The 22,847-nt window shown below is 37.4% G+C and overlaps 1 protein-coding gene across 1 annotated transcript; it reads right to left on the bottom strand.

Annotated features, from left to right (window-relative positions):
• Positions 1–3,602: 3,602 nt before the first annotated feature.
• ATG3 (autophagy related 3) lies at positions 3,603–22,844 on the bottom strand. Its single transcript, XM_007429133.4, has 12 exons — positions 22,596–22,844; positions 20,005–20,046; positions 18,640–18,689; positions 18,030–18,100; positions 12,632–12,739; positions 12,306–12,355; positions 11,883–11,961; positions 11,053–11,087; positions 10,723–10,881; positions 9,200–9,327; positions 4,538–4,606; positions 3,603–3,897 (listed from the first exon to the last, which is right to left on the bottom strand). Exons 1-12 carry the CDS (start codon positions 22,665–22,667, stop codon positions 3,816–3,818), a joined length of 945 nt encoding a protein of 314 aa, XP_007429195.1. The 5' UTR covers positions 22,668–22,844; the 3' UTR covers positions 3,603–3,815.
• Positions 22,845–22,847: the final 3 nt, after the last annotated feature.

The following is a 22,847-nucleotide window of genomic DNA, read 5'->3' as shown; positions in this document are numbered from 1 at the left end:
CTAACTCAGAGCTGCTAAACTTCAGAGATAAAACTGTGAGACATCTTCATGCTAATTTGTGAGCTCAGTAATTTGAAGACTTATCTCTAAGGAATGTTAACTTTAAATAAAAATATGGATTTCATGTTCTTTGTTGATGTAATCAAAATGTATGTGAGATAGCAACCTTATAAATATTAGTAAATGAACAATTGATCCGTGACTTATTTATAACTACAAGGTAATTCAATATTTTAACTATTCAGTTATTACCAGAGTTGAAGATTATGGCATCTCTAACTTTGGCTAGCTATGTGTATGTCTATCAATGTAAAGATAATCATCAACTTTATTCCACAGAATAACGAACTTTCTTATAGAAAAGGAAAACTATGGGAGGCTTTCTAATGGTGTTCGGAAATCAGTTCAGATTGTGTCCTTGGGCACATCACGTTCTATGCTAAGAACATTTTAACTTTTATTTTCTCTCCTCCACCCCCATTTTAACAAACAGAAAAGTTAATGTTTACCAGTAGCAAATAATCAGGATCTTTGGGAAGAATATAAAGGAGAATGCCAACATAATAAGTTGATTCAAATAATCTGCACAAAAATCTATCACTTCTATAATTTCCATACACAGATATTATCAAAAGACTGGATCTAAAAAAGCTGTAATTGGCAAGGTTTTGGTACAGAAGTTCTTGAAAACAGAAGACATGTTAATTTGTATTTTTATAATAACGTAATTACTGAACAAAGAAGAAATCATGGAAATCATAGTGGTTCTTGTTGTTTTCATTGGAGGACAAATCTCATTCTCCCACACTTTCCATAATCTTTCACATCACTAAAATACAAATATTGAACGCCAACATATTAGAAAAGACTAGCCTCTCTTCCATTTGATACTGTCTAGATACTTCTCTCCCTCTGTCACTGTGGCATTAATATCTAGGATGATGACGGTTGTAGTTCAACATTTCTTGAGGGCACCATATTGATAACTGGAACAGATTATTATCTAGAGGATTCACACACGCAACTGGCTTGGATCATTGCATTATTGTGCACACAATACTAACGTCTGTATCATTTTTATTTTTATCTGTTTTTAACAGTCTATAAGGCAAGAAAGAAACAAGAACACAAGATAACAGTCCAGAATATATTGCAATATTCGGTCATGGTTTACATATATTGCTGAATTTATATTTCCAGAACCAATAAAATTGTGATTCATCCCTCATCCATCAGTATCCTTATTTTATCAATAACCTTTTCCATAAGAGCAATTGATCATACCATAGCATGCCAATTGTTCAATGAAAGGTTATCTAAAAATGTCCATTTAGCAACCAGGTATAAGAATACAATAACCTCCTTTGCTTTTTGAGTTGTCTCCTTAAAAATGTGTAATAATCCAAACTCTGGAACACATTCTATTTTTTTTTAGTTATTATTCCAACTTATTTGAATATTGTCTTCCACTAAGGTGCAACTTTTTCACAAGTCCACCACACATGGAAAATCCCCTTCTGATTATAACCTCTCCATTTTGATGAATTATGAGCTGTTTGTGCTAGAATTAAATGCCAGCAATGTACCATCTTCACTGCATCTCTTCTATGGAAGCTGATAGGAAACCACCTGATTTTCAAAGTGTGTGCTACCATCTCTTCCATTTGTTTTCCTAAATCTGTATCCCAAGCTTCTTTTAAACCTACAGGGCAAGGGGTGGAGGGAGGTGTCACTCACCTCCAATTCTAATAATTTATAAATTTTTGAGATTGTTCCTTTAGATTGGGAAGATTGTTTAATGATTAATTTTTCAAAAGTAGTTAAACAACAAGATCCCAAGTTTTTTATATCCTCCCTACTCAAGGATTTAAGCTGGAGCCATGTTAGCCAAAGAGAGATGGGGACCTATTTGTAACTCACTCTCTTATTTACTATGTAGTGTTTTATTATTGTAGAAGTCTCTTTATCTATTGCAACTTAGATATCTCCTGAATATTGTATGTATTCAAGAATAATGGGATCAGTTACACGTTTCAGCATTTCATTCCATTTTTTTTTTTAAATCTTTTTTTTAATTACAGAAGTATCAAGATGCCAATTATCTTTGTTAAAATTAATGAGAATGTACCAAATCCCTAAGCTATTTAAATACACCTTATCCTCACTAATTTTACAATCCTGGGTAGAAAAATCACTTGTCCTTGTCTACATGATATTTCACTGTTTGATACAGTTATACAACCTCCAAGATCATTACAACACAGGTTGTCTTCTATTTATAGATGTTTCCGGGGGGGGGCCTCCAGGGCATTGGAACCCAGTCAATTTAAGCCTGTTGGTCCTGTTGAAATAGAGGTTAATGTTTTTATAGTGCAAAGACTGATTTCTAAATTTGTACTGTTCTTTAGAAACTTTCAATCATCTAGTACAGGGGTTCTCAAACTACGGCCCGCAGGCCAGATACGGCCTGCCAGGGTCATTTATCCGGCCCCCCCACCTGATTGGCCGCCGCCGCTGTCTGTCAGAAGCGGAAGTGTTGGGGCTGTGCGGGAGCTGCAGGCGATGCACAAGGAGGGAGATTGCAGAGCTGGACTATTCTACATGACAGGTATGCCGGGTCCGGCGGCTCTCCTCCTCTCCTCATACTCCGCAGGAGGGACCCTCATGTTTTTTTCAAACTATAGTCCAGCCCCCCAGCATTCTGAGGGACCGTGAACTGGCCCTGTTTAAAAAGTTTGAGGACCCCTGATCTAGTACGATCCTGGCATCCTATGTATTTAGACTTCCACTGTTTCGTCCATTCAGGCTAATAAGAAATGTAAGTTAATGTTACATGAAGTTAATTGTCTGGCTGTACTTGCACAAAATTCAGAGTTTATTGTACTTTTGTTTACGAAATTAATCCAATGTTTTGAAATTATACATCTCATTGGGATAAAATGTAGTTGCCTGATTTCCAAACCTGTTTTTGCTTCTAAATATACTAGAACATAAAGATCAGCTACAAGGAGTTAGATGCAACTCTGAAACCAGCACTTTTTGATGTGAGGACTAAAACTGAACACAACTCATAGTCCCTCTACATAATCCATTCTTAGTTAACCCATTTCCCAGTCACCAGCATAACACTGGGGAAAATGAATGGGGAAAAGAGTAATTTGCTGCTACTTATGTTAAAAGAATTGGCATTTTTTTGACTCCTGATCCTAAAATCATAGAGATCTACCAGATGATCCAGTTTAATTTCTACCTTCCCCATTTTTGCAACAAAAAAATTTATTGATGTTAAGTTAATAATTTAAAAATGTTTCTAGTTTTACTGCATAAACTAGAATAAAAAATAAATTAAAATATTAAAAAATAAAACACTGTATAAATTATATGAAAAGTGCATATATTAAAACTGCTCAATTATAAACTTATATTAAATAAACTAAATTATCAGCTTTAATATGATATAGTTACTATATTATATATAATGAATATATATATATATATAAAATATATAAAAGATTATATTATATCATATCATATCATAACTGATATAGCTATTTTTATTATTCTTTGCATTATGTAAAAGAAAAGCACAACTCTAGCCAGAGCACAGGAATGAAAAAAGTGATTTATTGTTTTTACACATAAAGATATTTATTAAAAAGTAAGGCTGACAGAGGAATTTTATTTTGATGCATAAACTTGAGAGAAGTGATACATTTCAGAAATTGTACACAATGGTGGATCAACAAGTCAGTCACATTGGGTTATTCTTTTTAAAAATTAGAATCCATAATTACCATAAACTTTATTTCCAGTAATTACATTGTAAAGTGTCTTGTGTAATCATATTCTATTGTTGGAATGACTGCTTGTACAAATTTCAAAAAAATCAGAAGGTACCTGAAATTTAATTAAGGAAAACAAATTTAATATAGTACTATAGTTTCACATTCTCTCCTTTGAAATGCAAGAGAGTAATGCTATAAAGACACTTTCCTTCTTCCAAAATCAAACACCAGTTTATCTCTCCTTATCTAGATCTTTCGTAGAATCCAGTCTGATATAATGGTTTAATGGCTAATGCAGTATGCACACCTCTTAGTCTGCAGATAAGTCTACTTAACAATTAGTTTTTATTAGTCATTACTATCACTGAAGACAGCTGGAATTTGCTGACCATCACAAATGTTCTTTTGAGCCTATTATTCCACACCTACCATTGTTTTTGCTAATGCTGCCTTTAAAAAAGCATACATTAATGTTCCTATCATATAGCTAAAAGTACGTCAAAACCAAATCCTCTTTTTCTAATGTTACCTCTACTTTCAGTTATGTTTAACTACAGTATTTGAATGAAACAATTCACCTAAAACTTGAAAAAGGTAGTTGCTGGAGAAGATAGCAGTGGATAATTGGAAGCGTTGGAAATTCATGCCTTGTGCTTTATCTGGCTGAGATCAGGAAAAATAAATGACATTGTTACTGAGTCCTTCAAATTACTCTCTTTGATGGAAGAAAAGTTTGATTGTAAAAAGGATACATATGAACACCAAGTTCTCCGCCACCTTCTGCCACCGTTTCAATTATTTTCTTCATCACTTCTGCATGCCTGAAGACAAATCATTAATATCTTTTGAACACCAATATCAGCTTAGGGCTTTATTTCAATATTAAAATTATTGCTTAGAGATAATAAAGGACAAGAATAAGATAAATATTAACTAGTTTTTATCTAGCAGTAGAATTGAAAAAGTCAGTTCTAGTTATTTCATTGATAATAGCAACTCACATCTCAACTTGTGTTCTCTAAACTCCTGTTCCACCATCATTAAAGGCAGGATCATTATAAAATACAGACAGTTCTTGTTTAGCAACCATAATTGAGACCAGCAACTTGTTTATAAAGTGAAGTGGTTGCTAAGTGAAACTTAGTGTGCTAGTGTGGGAATAACACAGTACTGAGTGAGCAAGGTCACTGTGTTATCACATTCTACAGTATTATTATCTGAAAGAGAAACTCATCCCAAACAGAAACATCCTAACACTTTACTATGTGGAAGAATTCCCAGAGAATACCAAGGTAGAAAGTCCATTCAATGATGGTAGCTATAGGGGAGAAAATGAAAAGACTGTTCCATTCAGTAATTTTTTAAAAGCATTATTTCAGTTATGCCAATTCCATCAAGTTTCTCCTTCCACTGCCAACAGCAGCAAACCTTCATCAGATTGCCATAGAAGGTGGTGAATAGGAGATCAAACCATTTCACCAGCTGTATTTAACCCTTCAGGTTCCACCTCTCCATAAACAATATTGGAGAGAGGAGTTATTATTTAAGAACTAGTTTTTAACTTCAAGATTTGGTGTATGAACTTCCTCCCCTCCCTGCCTTTTTTCTTTCTGTAGTATATTTTTCAGACTGTAAGTCTGAACAAAGCAGTTGTCTTTTTTTTAATTGCTTCCTCAAGCTGTTTCTCAGAAAACCTTGTCATACATTTCTTGAAACAGGAAAAGCAGGAGGCCGGCTAAATAGAGACAACGCAACTAGTATAAGCAGACTGACATGCTGCAATCAATAATGTTAATGATAACAGCAAAACACCTGGCTGAAAACTTACACAACTCTCTCTTTGCACTTCAGTGAACCCAGGATTTTCCTGAATTAATGGAAAAATCTAAAGAAATTGTACAGCAAGGATACAAACTGTTGGAATTTCAAAACACAAGCTTTGATTTCAAACCCTGCAGATTACACCACTCCACTGATGATCCAAGAAGAATTAACAGGAAGCCCGCTACGGAAATGATTGCCACAGTTTTTAGACTAATATTCTGTAGCAGAAGGAGCAAAGGACTTGCACAAAATATAATTGAAGGCAATATTGAGCAAACTTCTAATATATTTTCTCTGGTTTTACTGTTAATTTCCCCGATCCCCTTTTTTGCTATATTCAGTGCAACACGTCTACAGTATTTTAGTAAGAAAATAAGAGTAGATATTCTTAATAATAATTCTTAATAATGAAGTAGACCAGTCTCCCAACCTGATGCCCTCCAGATGTGTTGAACTCCCACAATTAAGAGCTAATATGGTCATGGCTATACTGGCTAGGAATTTATACTCTAAGACAGTGCTTCCCAAACTTTTTCATTACTCAAAACTCAGGGGGGAAAGAGGGCGCTGGTGGGTGCATGCATACAAGCGAAAGGGGGAAAGAGATGTGATGTGTGCGAGCAAGCGAAGGGGGAAGGAGGGCGCAGTGCGTGTGAGCGAAGAAAGGCAGGGTGGATGGGGGACTTGTGACTCATGACCTCTCCTGTCAGCTTCCCCATTGACTTTGCTTGTGGGAAGCTGGCAGGGAAGGATTCAAATGATGATCACGTGACTGTGGGATGCTGCAACCAGTCGTAAGTGTGAGCTGGTTGCCAAGCACCTGAATTTTCTTCACATGACCACAGGGGTACTGCAACAGCTGGAATTTTGAGGACCGGTCCTAAGTCCTTTCCTTCAGCACCATCATAACTTTGAACGGTCACTGAATGAATGGTTGTAACTCAAGGATGACCTGTATTATAAAAACAATATCATTGATTGATCTTTATGTCATTTCAACAAATTACCATTGGTAATTTCATCAATTTTCATCTTAATACGAATACTTTGGGAGATTTTCAAATACAGTGGTACCTCGTTCACGAACTTAATTCGTTCCGCGACTCTGGTCGCGAACCGAATTGGTCGTGAACTGAATCAAATTTTCCCATAAGGTTCAATGTAAATACGGTTAATCCGTTCTGACCCCTCCGAATTTGGTCGCCAACCAATTTTTGATCGCGTCCCGAATCAAATTTCCCCATAAGGTTCAATGTAATTACGGTTAATCCGTTCTGAACCATATGTTGTTGTTTTTTTTAAACTGCAAAAATATGACACAAAGTACAGTACGGAGAGAGAGAAAGCTAACCTTGCTCGACGCGACTTCTGGCGTGGAGGACAGGAAGGTGGGTGGGGAGGCGGTTATTGCTTGGAGGGAGAGTCCCCCTCCCTACAGGAAGCCACGACCACGTGTCATGGGAGGGAAAATGGCCGCGGATCCTGTTCGTAACCCGATCTGGCGTTCGTGAACGGAGGCAAAATTTTGCGAACGGAGCTGTTTGTGAACTGAATTGTTCGTGAACAGAAGCGTTCGTGAACCGAGGTACCACTGTATATTTTAGTATACATGGCAATCTTTAAATCAGTTTAAATGTCCCTGTTGTGAATGGGTTTGTGTGTAGAGAAAAACTACTTTTACCCAATTTTGGGTAATTTACCCAGGTTTGGGAAGCACTGATCTAAGATATTTAGCAGGCACAAGGTTGGAGAAATCTGAATTAGATATAACAGACAACTAACAAATAATAGCACAAAATGTCAATTGCTACTACAGGCTTGGTCTTTGAAAGCTAAAGAAACCAACAGTTCTGGTATAGGAAAACTGACATTAGTATGGCCTTTCTATTTCCAAGAAATTTGTCTTGGGCTGTTCTAATAGCTGTCTATAGGGCCGATCCTTAAAAAAAAAAATCTAGTACAGATCTCATAGACTGTAAAAAAAAAAAAAAAAGCCATGCCAGATCAGATCAGATCAGATCAGATCAGAGCAAAGCATATTTATCTAACAATCTGTTCTAAATGGCAAAGGCCCTGAGACAAATTCCAAATTATAACAGGAGAGCAATAATATCCTTCTACTTTTTCTATTTTTTTTTTATTTTTAATGAATTGCACTGTGCTTTTGGTTTGTTTCTAAAATGAAAAAGCAAGAGAACTGTCTTCCTCTTTTATTCCTTCTTATTTTTTAAAATATAAATACCAAAACTGGACCAATGTTACAATTCTTAGATTGTATTTTTACACAGATAGGAGAAGCCATTTTCATTTCTTCCCTCTTTCCAGATTTAAAATCTCTATGCACTGATCCTACATATCAGGGTAGGGAACCTACAGCTAGTTAGCATGGTTAACTGTCATATAAAATCTGGAGGATTTCAGGTTCCAAACATGCTGTTTGCATAAAGTTCCACAGGGATGTGTAAAAATTTCCTGCATGAACTGTTCTACACACAGACCAGCTGGTTTTGAGCAGCCCATGCTTGGACTAAAATATCTGTGTTTTTTGTCTTGGCACTAACTGAAATATATACAGAAATGTTTGGGGGAGGGAGCAGGAAAAAGCTAAGAACATCAGCAGTATATACCAGCAGCTTAAGAAGAGATAGGGAAGGGAGTCATCTGGAAGATTTGGGGGGGGGGGGGCAGAATGCTGGGACCGTCTGTATGGAGGAGGAAAGGAGAGAAGGGTGAGACACATAAGCCTTGCCCTACTCACCCATAAGACCCAGATTTTGTTACGGCTGAAACCCAGGACAACCAATTCTGTTCTAGATTTCAGTTCTGCTGCAGCCCACAAAAACAGTGTGGTTTTTCGGGTTGAAACAAAACACATTTTCATTATGTACACGTGCCTAGCCAAGATAATGTAACCCCCAATGTCTAAATGTGGACAAAATGTTTTCCCTTTTACTGCACTGGGACTCCAACTTCAGAGCTAAATTCAAATGGCTCTCAAAGAGAAACAAAGGATAGTGTGCTTTTAATTACCATTTTTAAAATGTATGAGAAATTCAGACTCTTGAAGAGCTTTTGCACTGTTCTCTTTCCAACTTATGCAACATTAACTGAGACATTATGCAAATGATATTGTACAGTTTGAAAGAGCCAAGAGAGTTCAACAAGACCGTTAGGACTTTGTCTTCAGCCCAATCACATGTGTAGTCAGGACACACAACTGAAATCATTGGTAAGCAGTACACAGTTTGGAATAATAAAAAAAAATCTTCCAAGAGACTTGTCTACCACCTTCTGGAGGATTTGGAAAAAAAGGAAACGTAGCTTGGCAAGCTTCTGAAAGATCCAACCTCACCAGTACTTTATTTAATCAAAAAAGTTCAAAATTCAACATTTTTTAAAACGCTTTAAGTAAATATTTAGAGCAGTTTGAATAAACAATGAACGAAAATATTTTCACAGAAAGAAAAATGCAAAGTTGAGAACCACTTTTGTTGCTAAAAAGTAATCAAACAGAAAAAAGATACCAGTGTAGTAAATTAGTATCTTTGTATATGATATACTTTTTAAAAAACATGGATTAAAAAAAATACCTGCATGGATGAACTGAACACATTGGAGGTGGAGGAAGATGGGGGTGATTTTCAATTGTCACAGTCTTTTTGACATGATCTTGACTAATATCTTCATACATACTGTCTACATTTAAAGGCTGTCGTTGCTAAAAAGAAAAATTATGAGAGACATAGCTCAGATTCCTCTTTAAATACAACATAAAACTAGTAAAACTGAATAACTGTTTATAAGATTAGAAATACTGTCTGTTAAAAATTTCAAGCTCAGCACAGAAAGGAGAGAATGAAGAACACAGAATTTGTGGAACCTATTTAATTCACTCGTACCACTTTGCCCCTCTCTATGATTCCACAGAATTGTATAAAATTTACATTATTTATGACTGTTGCAAAATTCAGATTTTCTTGATGCAGAATTTTGGTTACTTTTAAAGATGTGCAAAATGTTTCAAATCAAACCATATCAAACATGAAAGTTCATGACATGGTTCTTTTTTTTAAGATTGTGGGAGTGTTTTCAACTGGAAACTATGTTTTGCATTCAGAACAGAGCTGCTTCAAGTTGAAAGTACTTCCAAAAGCTTGGGATAGTCTGTCTCTGAACATGAAACAGGAGCTTTGCAATGTTTCTCACTCAAGATAGTCTGAAATATTTTGCATACTTTTTTAAGCACAGATTTTTTTTTTTTTTAAAAAGCAAGTTAGATTGCTTTTTAAATAAAAATTAGGGATGTGCAAATGTCACTGATTCAGGAACAGCTTCTTCCAGAGAATTCTGGAATGTTCCATATCCCCTCTGGACCATGCCATTCCAGGTTTGATTTAGCAATTTCCAGAACTAAATGCTCCAAACTGGAAGCGTTACAGAATGAAACAAACCGTCTGGAGCTGGACAACCCATGGACCACCTTCATCTACCCCCTGGTTTGAAGGATTTCATTTTGGAAACTGCCAGGTTGTCCCACAAAAGGCATAGTTCAGAGGGGGAATGGAACATTCCAAGTTCAAGGTAACAAAAAGAATACAATATGTAAATCTCTGTAAATAGGGGTCATTAGTCGTTTGAAAGCTACTTAGTGATTCAGGATCTTTTCAAGCTGCAAACTTTAAGACATTTTCAATAATCAATGATCCTGATTTTCTAAACGTTGCATGCTATTTGCAGAACCAATATAAAAGCCTGCCTAAAATGTAACACAGCAAGCAGAAAAGCTTGTGATATAACAGGCTAACTGCCTCTTAGCTGAAATATGGATTTCTCAGATCCCACCAGGGACAAGATATTCAAGTCTGTGCTTCGTCCACTGTAGAAGATACTACTATTTTCTTGTTATCTAGCTGAGTTCAACACTTCAAAAAGAAGCTTCCCTGAAGAATATATTCTGCCTGTTTACATTTTTCCCAAAGGCCTGCAGGATTTCCCATGCTGTGGACTTTGTTTGTTTGTTTTTGGTCTTTTATCCAAGGGTTATTATTATAACCAACTGCAAATTTGTTTTACTACTGGGCACCTAAAGTTCCAAATAAGGGGGAAAAATTACCTCATCATAGCCAAATAACCAAAGCCTGGGTGTTTGGTAGTATTTGTCATATGTGATATAAAGATCGTAAGTCCTAGTTTGTAGAATAGCTTCTTCTCCACCTCCAACATCAGCTTTAGTCTTGGCAGCTTCCACTATTTTTCTTGTATCTAATGTTGCCTGTTCAAGATTTTAAAAAACAGTTATTCAAGTTTAGTGTCTACTGCTATTAAATGGTGTTGCTGAAATATCAGATTACATGATTTCTGTTTAACCTTAATGTCACTCTAAGAACTACTCTGTTGAACTAGAAAATTCAAAAGAAGCATTATTAAAACACCACACACTTACATCATCTGTCTCCAACAGTCCACTCTCCTCATATTCTGAAAGGACAACAAAAAAATATCATGTAAGTATTTTTGTTAACCTGTCCCAGGGCAGGGAGTAATGTTTAAAAACAAATCTCTTGGATTTAAAAAAATATTTGCATCTCATATATGAGAGATACAATGCTTATCAAGAACTGATTGCAACCTGCTTCCACACCAGCTGCTGCATTGGTACACAATTTTCATAGACATTCTTGGTCAGAAAGTAGGAAGAAGCCAGGAAAGAGCCAGAGGGAAAAAAACACAATCTCAACAGACAGTGCCTAAGGCCACAGGTGAGAAAGGCAGGGAACTGAGGGCTGTTACACTGCTTCTCATAAGAGTTTCAAAACAAAATGGTAAGTGACTATTCATGCTATGTCTCTTTGATTACTTCCATTTAAAAAAAATACAGACAAATGCATTGCTCCACATTACAGAGACAAACTTGCATTAATAGTATGGTATATATGCAAGGTAATCATTTAATGGAATAGCCTTATTTGCCTAACACCTTTCTCTTGTCTAGGATGACTGTTCTGGCTTCTCCTCACCTAATTTGTCCCACTGATGAGTATGTCAGTAACTTGTTTAATACTAGTTAGTTTAAGTTCTCTCTTCTCAAATTTTCTGGCATGGATATTTAAAAAGAAGACATATTTCTCAAAAACGAAGTAATGAGCGAAATTGATTAAAACATTCCCCATTATACAATATTGAAAGAATGTAACAATAGCAAAAAGAAATGTTTGGTTTCATTTACTTAATATGATCCAATACGTCTGCCTTCAGATATCATATCAACTGTACCTTCCATATCAGCTGCCTCTCCTTCTTCATCATCATCATCTTCACAGGAAACTAAGCGTTCTGTTAACTTTGTATTGTCCTTAAAGGGCATGAGAAAAAAAACAAAACAAAGTACGCTTTCAGCGCTTAACAGACTCCCAGGCCAGAATGTCCATATAGTGAACTCAAGCTATGCTATCAATGAATACAACCCTGTATGTAATAAGTACAACTCTGAAATAAACTACAATCCATCAATTCACTCTACTATCAAAGAATATAAGATTCTTATTTTATAACTTGTCATCTGCAAGAATCACAAATTCAGTAATTTATTTAAATACTGTTTGCATTAAAAATGCCTTTCTTTTAAAGGAGAGGGTTATTCCAATAAGTATGCTATGTGAAAACTTCAGTTAACCAGTTAAGTAAATCAGTTAATACCTTATTTTCCACTGTGATTTCCTTAATGGCTTCTGTCACTCCTGTAATACCTGTTTGAAATATTAATAGAGTCAGAACTATGGATAACCTAATGATAATTTATAATTCCATAAACACTTGCCACTTTACAAACCAACCATACTGATGACAACTTTGACTCTGAACTTTCAATGGTTAAAATATTTAAGGATTCAATGAAGAATGCTAAAATGAAAATGGTTTCCATACTTGGACACCTGTACACTTTGGAGCACTTTAAAGTACATGAGAAGGGGGCGGGGGGTCACAACTTATAAGAGAAATGAATAAGAAAAAATCTAAATTACCCGCATTGTGAAATGTGTCCACCCATCCTCCATCTCCATCATCCTCTTCTATAATAGCTTCCAGCTCATCCGAATACTCCATCTGTTTACATCGCTTGTAGCATGGCACTATATAAAAAGTATCCTGTGTTCATTCATACAATAATAGGAAAGAAAATTCTAAAACATTTTAGAATTGTACTCTAAGTACAACAGTATCTATTGTTGACAAATATACTGTATATCACGGAAGTTGATACAAGTTGTCCCTGGGTTATGACCCTAATTGGGACTGGGATTTCTGTTGCTAAGTAAAACTTCATGTAACTGCGCCATTTAGCAATGGCAGTCCCAGCAATCCAGAGCCCAGTCATTAGTTGAGGACCTCATGCTTCCCTTGCTCTGCATGAACTGCCTCTGCTTCAACTCCCCCCACTCACCTATCTCCCCCACATCTCTACCCTTTTGGCCGCCCTGCACTCTGCCACCTACTCCTGCTGCCCCCTGCTGCTGCCATCCCCAGCTGACCTTCACCATCTTCTTCCTCCCACTGCTGGCCAGGCACTGGGAGAGGGCATAGCCTCAGGACGCATGCAGCAAGCGCAGCAGGGCAGCAGAGCCTTGTCTGTGGCAGGGAGCTTGCTGTGCCTGGCTGGGGAGGAGATAGTGGGACAGAGCTGGCAGAGAAGGCAGGGTGGTGGTGTGGGTGGAGGAGCCATGTGTCTGCCACCAGTGCGAGGAGCAATAGCCTGCAGACCATGAAGAGCACAGCAGGATGGGCTGGAGAGGCAGTGGTGGCTCCCTGGGCAAAGGTGGTGGTTGTACAGGAGATGCTGTTCAGGGTGGCAGCGGAACTGAAGGAAGTGGAGGGATGAGTGCTGGCTTTGTGACAAAGGTAGAACTAGAACTCATGATCTCCCAGTTTTTAGCCTAATGCTTTAACCCACTACATCAAACTGTCTCTCAACTTGTCAATATCCTTCTGGAAATGTTTTGATCAGAATTATACACAGAATTCCAGTATGGTCTCAACAGGGCAGAATAGAGGGGAAATAAGGACTTCACACATCTTTGATACAGCCTAGTTCACCTAACTGTCTCACATTGCTGGGTCAAGTTCAGTTTGTTGTCAATGACCACCCACAAGTTCTTCTCCAAATCATGAATCCTCCATCTTGTATACATGCCCTATATTTTCCTTCCTAAAGTAATACCTTAAATTCCTCCCTTATGAACATCATCTTCTCCTCTCAGCCCAGTCTTGCAACCTGTTCAAATTAGACTGCAATCTTATTCTATCATCCTGGGTGTTAGCCAGACCTCCACATTTTGTGTCATCTGCAAATTTTATAAGCAGCCCATCAATCCCATTATCCATGTAATAAAAACAGTGTAAAATACTGGCTCTAAGACAGATCTCTGCCAGACCCCAATAGTTACTGCTCTCCACCTTGAAGGAAAATCTTTGATGATGACTCTGACTGCAATTAGCCAATCAGTATTGGAGCTACCTTACCATAGTGCTACCCAACAAACATTTTTAATAGCCTGTTAACAAAAGTGTCATGTGTAATCTTGTCAAAAGCTTTCCTGAAATCAAAGTAGTTAATATACATAAGATTCCCCTTGTCCTCTATAGTAGTTACCTTGTCAAAGAAGAAGACAAGATTTATGTCACATTATATATTTTTGACAAACCATGCCAGACTCAGGGTATTGACTTTCAAATATTTACAAATGACCTATTGTATTATGTACATCTTTCCAGGTGCTGATGCTAGGGCTCACTGGTTGATAATTACTGGGTTCCTTTTCTTTTCGCTTTCCTGAAGAGATACACAATAGCTCTTCTCCAGTCCTCTGGCATTTCCCCAGTTCTCCAGGATTCCTCAAGATTGTTGACAGAAGCCCTAATAACTCTTCAGCCAGTTACTTCAGTATGTCATTAGGACTTGAAGGCATTCAATTTAGCTGGAAGTTCCTTTATCACATCCTTACTGTCTTGCTACCTTCCTCTTGTGACCATTCCCAATCTATGGTGCTCAAATCACTATTTCCTTTGAATACACAGATAGAGGCAAAAGAGGAGTTGAGCTCCTCTGCTTTCTCTTGATATCTGTTAAAATTTCTCCACTTGGAGTAGGCAATGAGCCCACCATCATTTGTTTTCCTCTTGCTGCTGACATATTTGAAGAAACCTTTTTTGATTGATTTTGCCTCTCTTGCTAGTCTTAGCTCATTTTCCACCTTTGTCTTCCTAACCACATTTCTACATTTCTGAGCTGAAGCTATATAGACTTCTTGGTCATTAGCCTTTCCTTTCATTTCCAGTAAGTATTCTTTAGTGTCATCAACTTTACAAGTTGCCTGGTTCAACTACATTGGCTCCTTTAGAAGACTCCCACTGGTATTGTATGAGATTATGCTATTCTTAATTTCCTTTCAAGAAGTGCCAGCCAGTTAGAACATGTTTCCCTTTAAGGTTTTCTTCCCATGCATCTTCCTTACTATTTATTTTAAAATCTGCCTTTCTGAAACTTATGGTTTATACTGGGACTTTTTTTTTTTTAACCAAGCTTCTTGTTAAAATCAAAAACTCTAACAATGCTGCCCAGCAGGATCCCTCCCTGAGCTGTTGGAATTGGTTTCTGGGTTGGTGGTAGAGAATCTCTGTTTCTTGGTGATTTCAGTCTGCCTACCCTGAAAGCTAGCTCCAATAAGACCGGGGAGTTGATGTCCTCCATAATGACAATGGGCTTGTCTCAGATAATTTTGGGCCCAACCCACATTGGCATTCACACTTTGGATTGTGTCTGAGCAGCTGCTTGATGATCTGGAGATGGAGAGGGTTTCTATCATCTCACTGCCATGGTCAAATCATGCCCTGATCTGGTTACTATTCAGAACCACCTGTAACCTGTGTACGTTAATGCAACCCACCTGGTTGGTCCACCCAAGATGTCTAATGAATCCAATTTATTTCCAATGAATACTTGGGAAGTTTCCCAGGTCTCTGGCAGGTAGTTCTGCATACTGTCTGGTATACACTTGGCAGCAGGAAACATGCCAGATGCTAGACAGCACTGTCCTTGAACGGCCTCTTTCTGGCAGCTGATTCTAGTTGAGATTCTAGTTGAGATCTTGGTCTTTTGAGACCCTCTGGGAAAGGAAGCACCAGAAGTGATGCTTCTGCTAGAGAAAGACTAGAAGCGAATCTGATTAAGCACAGATATGTTCCCATATTCAGGTCTACACCATGGCAAGACAAGAAGTAAAGTGTGTTTACTTTTCTTCCCTTACTGTGTCACTTAAGGTGATCAACTCTCTATTGGAAAAGGGGTGACATGAAGATCTCTCATCTGGCTGCTGTGGTTATTTGCATAGCACTTTGCTGATAAAGTCACTCAGTTTTGCCAAAGTCTTGACTGTTCATTGGCAAAGTCCTTAGTAGTGACTAAGACACTGACTTGCATTATTACCTGAGACCTTTTAGTCTGTGTTCTCTGAGGAAGTGGATATGGTGCTAAGTTGTTTTCTACCACCTGCCTTTCAAACTCCTGCCTATCCTGACTGTTGCAAGGAGAGGATGGAGAGGTGACCACCTGGTTCCAGGAGACTGTTAATACCTCTTTATGTGACAGGCAGTTCCCAGGAGCCTTGAAGGAGGCTGTGGTGGACCCCCTGAAGAGGCTGTCCCTGAATATGGGGTTCTTAGACAACTGTAATCTGGTTTCCAACCTTCCCTTGTTAGGCTGTTGTTGAGACAGTGGTGGCAGACCAACTTCACAGCACCCTAGAAGAAATGGATTATATGGATCTTTTTCAGATGTGGCCAGGTTCACCTATAAACAGCTATGGACAGTGATGGCACTGGTCACTCTCCTTGAAGACCTGTCTTAGGACTTTTCCTTTATGACCTCTTGATGGCTTTTGATTCCATTAACTATGGTATCTTCCTGGATTGCCTGGGCAGGGGTGAGGGAGGTTGAGGATTGGAGGCACTGTTTTGCAGTGATTCTGCTCCTTCCTTAGGTGGTTTCAGTCAATGGTGGTGGGGTGGGAAAGCTCATCCCAAAGGTCCCTGATATCTGGAGTGCCACAGGGATTGGTCCTCTCTTGCTTGATAACATCTATATGAAGCTACTGGATTAGGTCACTCATCAGTTAGGGTTGCAGTATCATCAATATGTTAATGATGCCCAACATTTCATGTATGAGGTTGGCCTATAAAGCTCCACATGGTTTGGTACCTGGGTATCTACAGGTCTGCCTGCTCTAATTTGAATTGGCCTAACCTGTTAGAAATTAGAGGGAAAGGTTCCTAGTGGTTCCAAACTTCTGGGAGCTGAGGGGAGCCAAGGCTAGGCAGTCCTGTTTTTCTGTATTGGTGCCCTTGCTTTAGAATGGCCTCCCCTTGCAGATCAGACTCATCCACTTTCTGCTGGCTTTCAGGAAATTGAAAACCAATTATTTCAGAAAGCATATTCTTACACTGCACCACTTTATCTATTTTCATTTTTTTTGTCATTTATGTTATTTTTTTTAACCACAGATGTTTTAACTATTATTATGTTATATACCTTGGAGATCACTAAGATTTGTTTGGTTGCAGCATGTATAAATTTAATAAATAAAGATAAACAATGTGTGGTAACCTCCAGCCAAAGTTTCTGCCACTTTAATATCTTTTCTTTACTTCTACTTATTAGTAAGTATCAAGTCCAAGATAGGAAATCCCCTAGCATGTACCCCGGCTTTCTGAAAGAGAAAATTATCACCAACACAGTAATTTATCTGACATCTTGTGTTTGGCAAGTCTTCTGACAGATGTCTAGATTGTTGAAATCTCCCAGCACAATCACTTCATGCTGAATCAAATGCTGTAAGATGAACTGAATAAGGATGTGAATTAGAAAACTAAAACAAAATGATACACCATGCATTTGAGGCCTATTTAAAAAAAAAATCTAGGAATAATCAGAATCTAGCGAAGACACAAATCTAATGGGACTGCCTAATCCAAAAGGAGCACAATTTGCAAATGGAATATGGCTGCAAAATTAGTAACTTCTGAAAGCCAAGATTGTGCTGGAAAGACACTTTTATAGAAATGTAGACTATTTAGGAAAAGTATGTGTATTGTGTAATACTTTCACAGCTTTATAGAAAATATGCATTTCTCCATTTATCTCAGTCTTCTATTACAATTAATTTCAGAAGGAGTTGTGGGGAATCAAAAAAAAGCCATTTAGTTGAATGTTCTGCCTTGAAAACAGTGGCATACCTACATTTCCTTCTAGTCCAATCACATAAACCATAAGCAAGGTATTGCCTAAAGATGTTCAAAATAGCATAATCATACTAAACTAACAAATATTTGAGGAGAAACCTGGATATAAAAGCACAAACCCAGACTTACCATTTTTAGTAACCAAAAATTGTTTGTCTGTTGGCAGGTAAGCCTTGACTTTTAATTCTTCTCCAGTAGCCCTTAAAATGCAAACAGAAACAGTGATAATATGAAGACAATAGCATGCTATTTCTTGTATAGTACCACTGTGTTTCTGCTGAAGTTGAAATAAACACCATGCAAACAGTTTTAAAAAGTGATTTGTTATTTGCCTTAGGAGACAAAAGTGAACTATAAGCCCAGAGCCTCAGACAATTGTGGTTTAATAGATGTAAAACTCAATCTGATTTTCCTTTTCACACCAATATTGTCAGAATATAAATCTGGAGTATGAAGGAAACTAAAACATTATGAATTTGGAGCCAAAGAGCATTCTGGAGTCTGGCCTTTTTGTCTTATCACTCTTCTAATCCTAAATAATTTATATCTAAAAAAACATGGTGACTGCAGACGTAAGGAACTGAAAGGCAAATCTGGTTCCATCAAAGAAGGTAAGATATTAGAATTCAGATGATTCTCCCTATTTGTTCACAAATTATTGTAGGAAATACATGCATCTGCATACAGTGAACATACCTAAATGCTCTTTAAGAAGAGGATTCTGCAGAATTTTACCTACCATTGCCAAGTAGGACAGTGGTGAACTAAATGGTCTCCAGCTGCTATGAACTGCCAAAACAAAACAGCAAATGTTGATATATCTGATATATACATATTAGCTTTACCAACATTATGGCATAATTATGAATTGTACCTATGCAGACTAAATGTCAAATCATACCCACTTCATTCATTTGTTCAGTTCACAAATAATAGCTCCTACAGCAATTCCTGAAGATGAACAAATGAAAACAGTTTGTCTGGTTTGTGCTAATAAATAATCATAAAATTATCTACCCAGTTTGTATACACATACTTTTCTTCCCAAATTGATTACATCACAGATTTTTTAAAGCTCCACATTAATAAAGTAACTGAAATATATTAAACTTAAAAGATCTGGGAAAATTATTTCCCCTTCTGGTTTCAAGCACATATATAGGGCTGTGAGCAGGACTGATTTGCCACATCAGATTTAATTATTTGTCCTCAAATCCCCTCCCTCAGCATTTAGAGAAAAAAGGGCTCCTTAACAAACAATTTTTTCCTTCGTTAACTGCAGGGGGAAAGAAGAATAATTTCATTTCACCTTCCTTCCCAAGTGTGATAGTCATATCCTGAACCCATACATTTATTTCAGTATAAAAAGCTGCACACTAATTAATGTTTAATATGTCTACTTAAGCACATCTTGAGATAAGTGCTCACAAGTACTTAAGTATATTTGACTCTGATACTGTAAAACTTCCAAAAAAGGTGAAACCAACAAAGGTTTTAGTTTCTTTCCTTTCATGCCTGGTAATTCCAAATAGCTGGTAGCATTATGTTAAGAAACAACCTTAAGCTTTTCACCACTGTAGTCCCCAAGGAAGTATATAAAAGTAAAATCTCCTTCAGGTCAAGCTCAACAGTTGGTGATTTCATTAAGATGTCCATATAATTTTAATGATAGCAATACAGAAGTAATTTACTGCTGCCTTTTTCCAAGATGGTTTTCTAACGTTCTTGTTTAGCCTATAGTCTTAAAACTTCTTGGAAGTATCCCATCCAAAACTCTGGTTAGATTCTAAGCCCAGATAAACCACAAGATGTTACCATTGCTTCTTACTAAACTATGCAAAACATTTTAAAACAACTATAAAAAAATTCTTACAGTCCAATCCTCTGCATATTTATACATAAGCAATTCCATGTATGTTCAATGGGATTTTATTCCAGCAACAGGCCTACATCTACAACATTAGCTGTAAACCTTAAATCTTAGCAACTTGCCATAATTCTAGATGGCTTTAGCAGGAACTAGCAAAACCTGCAACAGGAATTTCATGTTTTACTGTTTTCAGGATTTACTTAAAAAAAAATAAGTAAATCATTATACACATACCTCCTCGGGAGTGATAACTCCGGTTTCTTTAAACTTTGATTCCTAAAGAAAAAAAGATGTCTGTAAACATTTAAAATCAAAGGACTTAAGATAATGAAAAGAAAATGATAATGCTTTTAACCTGTACTATCTGACCAAATATTCCTTTGGTTTAACTTCGTAACAGCCTTTATGTTGAAAGTCTTTCCAACTGCTTTTGTCTACAGTAGAATACATAGAAGTTATCAAAGCATACTTGTCCTGTAGAAATTGATTAGCTACTTTCTCTAAGAACCCAGACAAATGTCAGCAATCACTGCTTTTATTGCTCATATACCAACATTTATATTAATGAAAATTAGATATAACAATTTTTTTTCAAAATGAAAGGAAACTTTACTTTTAGATGAAAAATAAAACACTTTCCAAGCTTTGCTACCCTTTGTGCTAACTGGCCCTATTTTTTGAGATCTTGGTTCAGAAGGAGATTAAGCACTTCATAAAGTGTCAGGATTACCATAGTTAAACTTTCAAGGCAAAAGTATCTGCTCTCTTGGGCTGCTACCTCAGGAGTCCCTGAAAATGTGGCATGCCAAGAAAGTGCTATTTGATTTTAATGACAGGGCACATAGATAAATAAGAATAAAAGATCAATAACATTTATAAAATATTGATTTTTAAACAGCCCTATTGGAATGTATTTTTTTAACTTTCTATTACCCGAAAGAACTATTTAGCATCATAAAAGATTGCTGTGTTTTCCGCTATTATAAAAGTAGAAGATTCTAGAGATTCATTTGATAGAGTAAAGAGGAAGAATCTGTGGATCACATGAGTTTTAGTTCAATAGCATCTGGAGGGCACCAAATCACCAATCATGTTTTAGAGCAACCAATGAAAATGAAGTACCTTGGGAATTCTATTGAGAGGTGCAAAATTTGTAGGGAAGAAAACAACAACTATTAAAGTTTGTGAGAAAGTTAAAAGGCAAATTTTTGGTTTTAATTTTTTAATGTATTCAATTTGTCCCTGAGACAAGCAAAAGAATAACAGCAGTTAACAACAACATACAATAGTAAAATAAAACATCCACAGTAAAAACTTAAGATCAATCCTAAAAGAAAAAAACAATACAACTCTGTCCACTATGCAATTATGTCATCTCAGTCATTATAGCCCTTCCCCCTGAAACAATTCCACTTTTAACTATTTCCAAAATATCAGTAATATCGAGGTCATCCTGATATCAAGCAAGAAACTGCTGCACTGTGTGAGTGTAGCCACCAAAATAAGGACAGCCTGCCTCAACTCCTTTCACACTAATAGCAAGAGACGTCATTAATGGTTTCTCCTGAGACACAGATATCACACAGTTGATTTTGGCTGGAAATGTTTCCATGGTTGAGTTCCACTTTGCTTTGTTTTTTTTCCCCTGTATGCTTATTGTTAAAATATTGAAATATTGTACTTTGCTTTGTTAATAAGCCTTTCTTTTTCTCTCTACTTATCTGTCCACTGTACAGAATCATTTTTTTTTATTTAAAGGTCTGTGAATTAATACACTCAAACTAATCCCCTTAATTATATTTCTTATTCACCTGTAATTATGGTTCCATATTTAACAAGCATAAGATGAAAGAGCATAAATGTTTTAAATAAGGAGCTTGACACAAGAGCAAGTAGATAATATTGCATTTGCTCACACATTCATGCCATATGCTCACTCCAGAAATATGCATCTTTCTCTACTATTCTATCTTGTGACAAAACCCTGTGATGCCAGCAATGCCTCCAGAAGATTCTGAACTAGAGAGTTTCCACATCCTTTATTTTTCAGCAGAAAGTACGACTTTTATTTTCATTTCAGCCTAATTTTGCAAACACATGCCTGTCAGGCTCACTTTTACAGCCATATTTCACCTTTTCCTAGTCATAATTACTGCCTTATCACTGATCTTTAGACACTAGTTCAGTTTGGAACTGTAGCAAGAATCTTGCCACCATTAAAAAAGCTAGTTGATCAAAATGCTCTCCCACTTCATTCCCTTCTACTTGCGTGTGGGAGAAACACTCAAAGAGAAGGAACAAGTTCTCTTGGGCCACAGAATCCCAGCTCCTTGAGCTCCAAGTCTAGTTGGGGAACTCATAGTATTCCCAAGGTGGCTAAATTACCATTCCCAGAATTTTTTCTTATTAGCCAAATTGCCTGAAATTTTGAAAACTGTCATTCAACAACATCTGGAGATCAGAGATTCACTGCTAAGAAGTTAACAAATTTGAGAGCGCTCGCCACTGACCGAAGAAATATCCTCCAAAACCTAGCATTCTTCAGATATACGCATTATATCTCCCACTCTTTTCCAGCCTGCAAGGGGATGATACAATAGAGAACAAAAAGTTTGGGAACAGTGTACCGACTGCTCCTCTTTCCCCTTGCAACTCCTATACCCTTCCAAAACTACTGTCCTCGAAGTCTATCGAACTACAGCACCCGCAATCGGCCCAGGGATTATGGGGTCAGTAGTCCAAGGCAAGGAGGGCTACCAGGTAAGAAATGTGCCTCCCTATAGCTCCTCCCCTCCCCATTTTGTGGTCGGTAGGCGGGACCTCACCTTTAGCACAGGTGTGAGGTATTCAGCCACCTCCAGCGCCTTCCCCTTCACCGTGTTGATGACGCTCTGCATGGCGCCTTGCTCTGTAGGGGGACACAGAGAAAAGAGTGCCCGTCACCAGCACCCGACCAACAAATTCAACTGCGCCGTCGCTCTTCCCTTCTTTAGTCTTTCCTTCCGGGAAATGAGAGCTACCAAGCGCTCCCCCCTCCCCGCCCACTACCTTCAGTTGGGGGGGCAAGGAGTCACGTG

Source organism: Python bivittatus, unplaced genomic scaffold (assembly GCF_059951505.1).
Source record: "Python bivittatus isolate LINGU-HERP-01145 unplaced genomic scaffold, Pbiv_v1 ctg000340_np1212, whole genome shotgun sequence".
NCBI classification, from domain to species: domain Eukaryota; kingdom Metazoa; phylum Chordata; class Lepidosauria; order Squamata; family Pythonidae; genus Python; species Python bivittatus.
The sequence above is the reverse complement of the archived record's forward strand: the minus strand, read 5'-3'. Positions and strand labels throughout refer to the sequence as shown.

Bases quoted from the DNA above. Each gene is read 5' to 3' on its own strand.
- ATG3 (XM_007429133.4), bottom strand. From the start codon at position 22,667: ATGCAGAGCGTCATCAACACGGTGAAGGGGAAGGCGCTGGAGGTGGCT. The intron at 11,962-12,305 runs GTATTAACTGAT...ATGCCCTTTAAG, and splicing joins AAATCACAGTGGAAAATAAG to GACAATACAAAGTTAACAGA. The intron at 11,088-11,882 runs GTACAGTTGATA...TTGTCCTTTCAG, and splicing joins AGAGGCAGCTGATATGGAAG to AATATGAGGAGAGTGGACTG.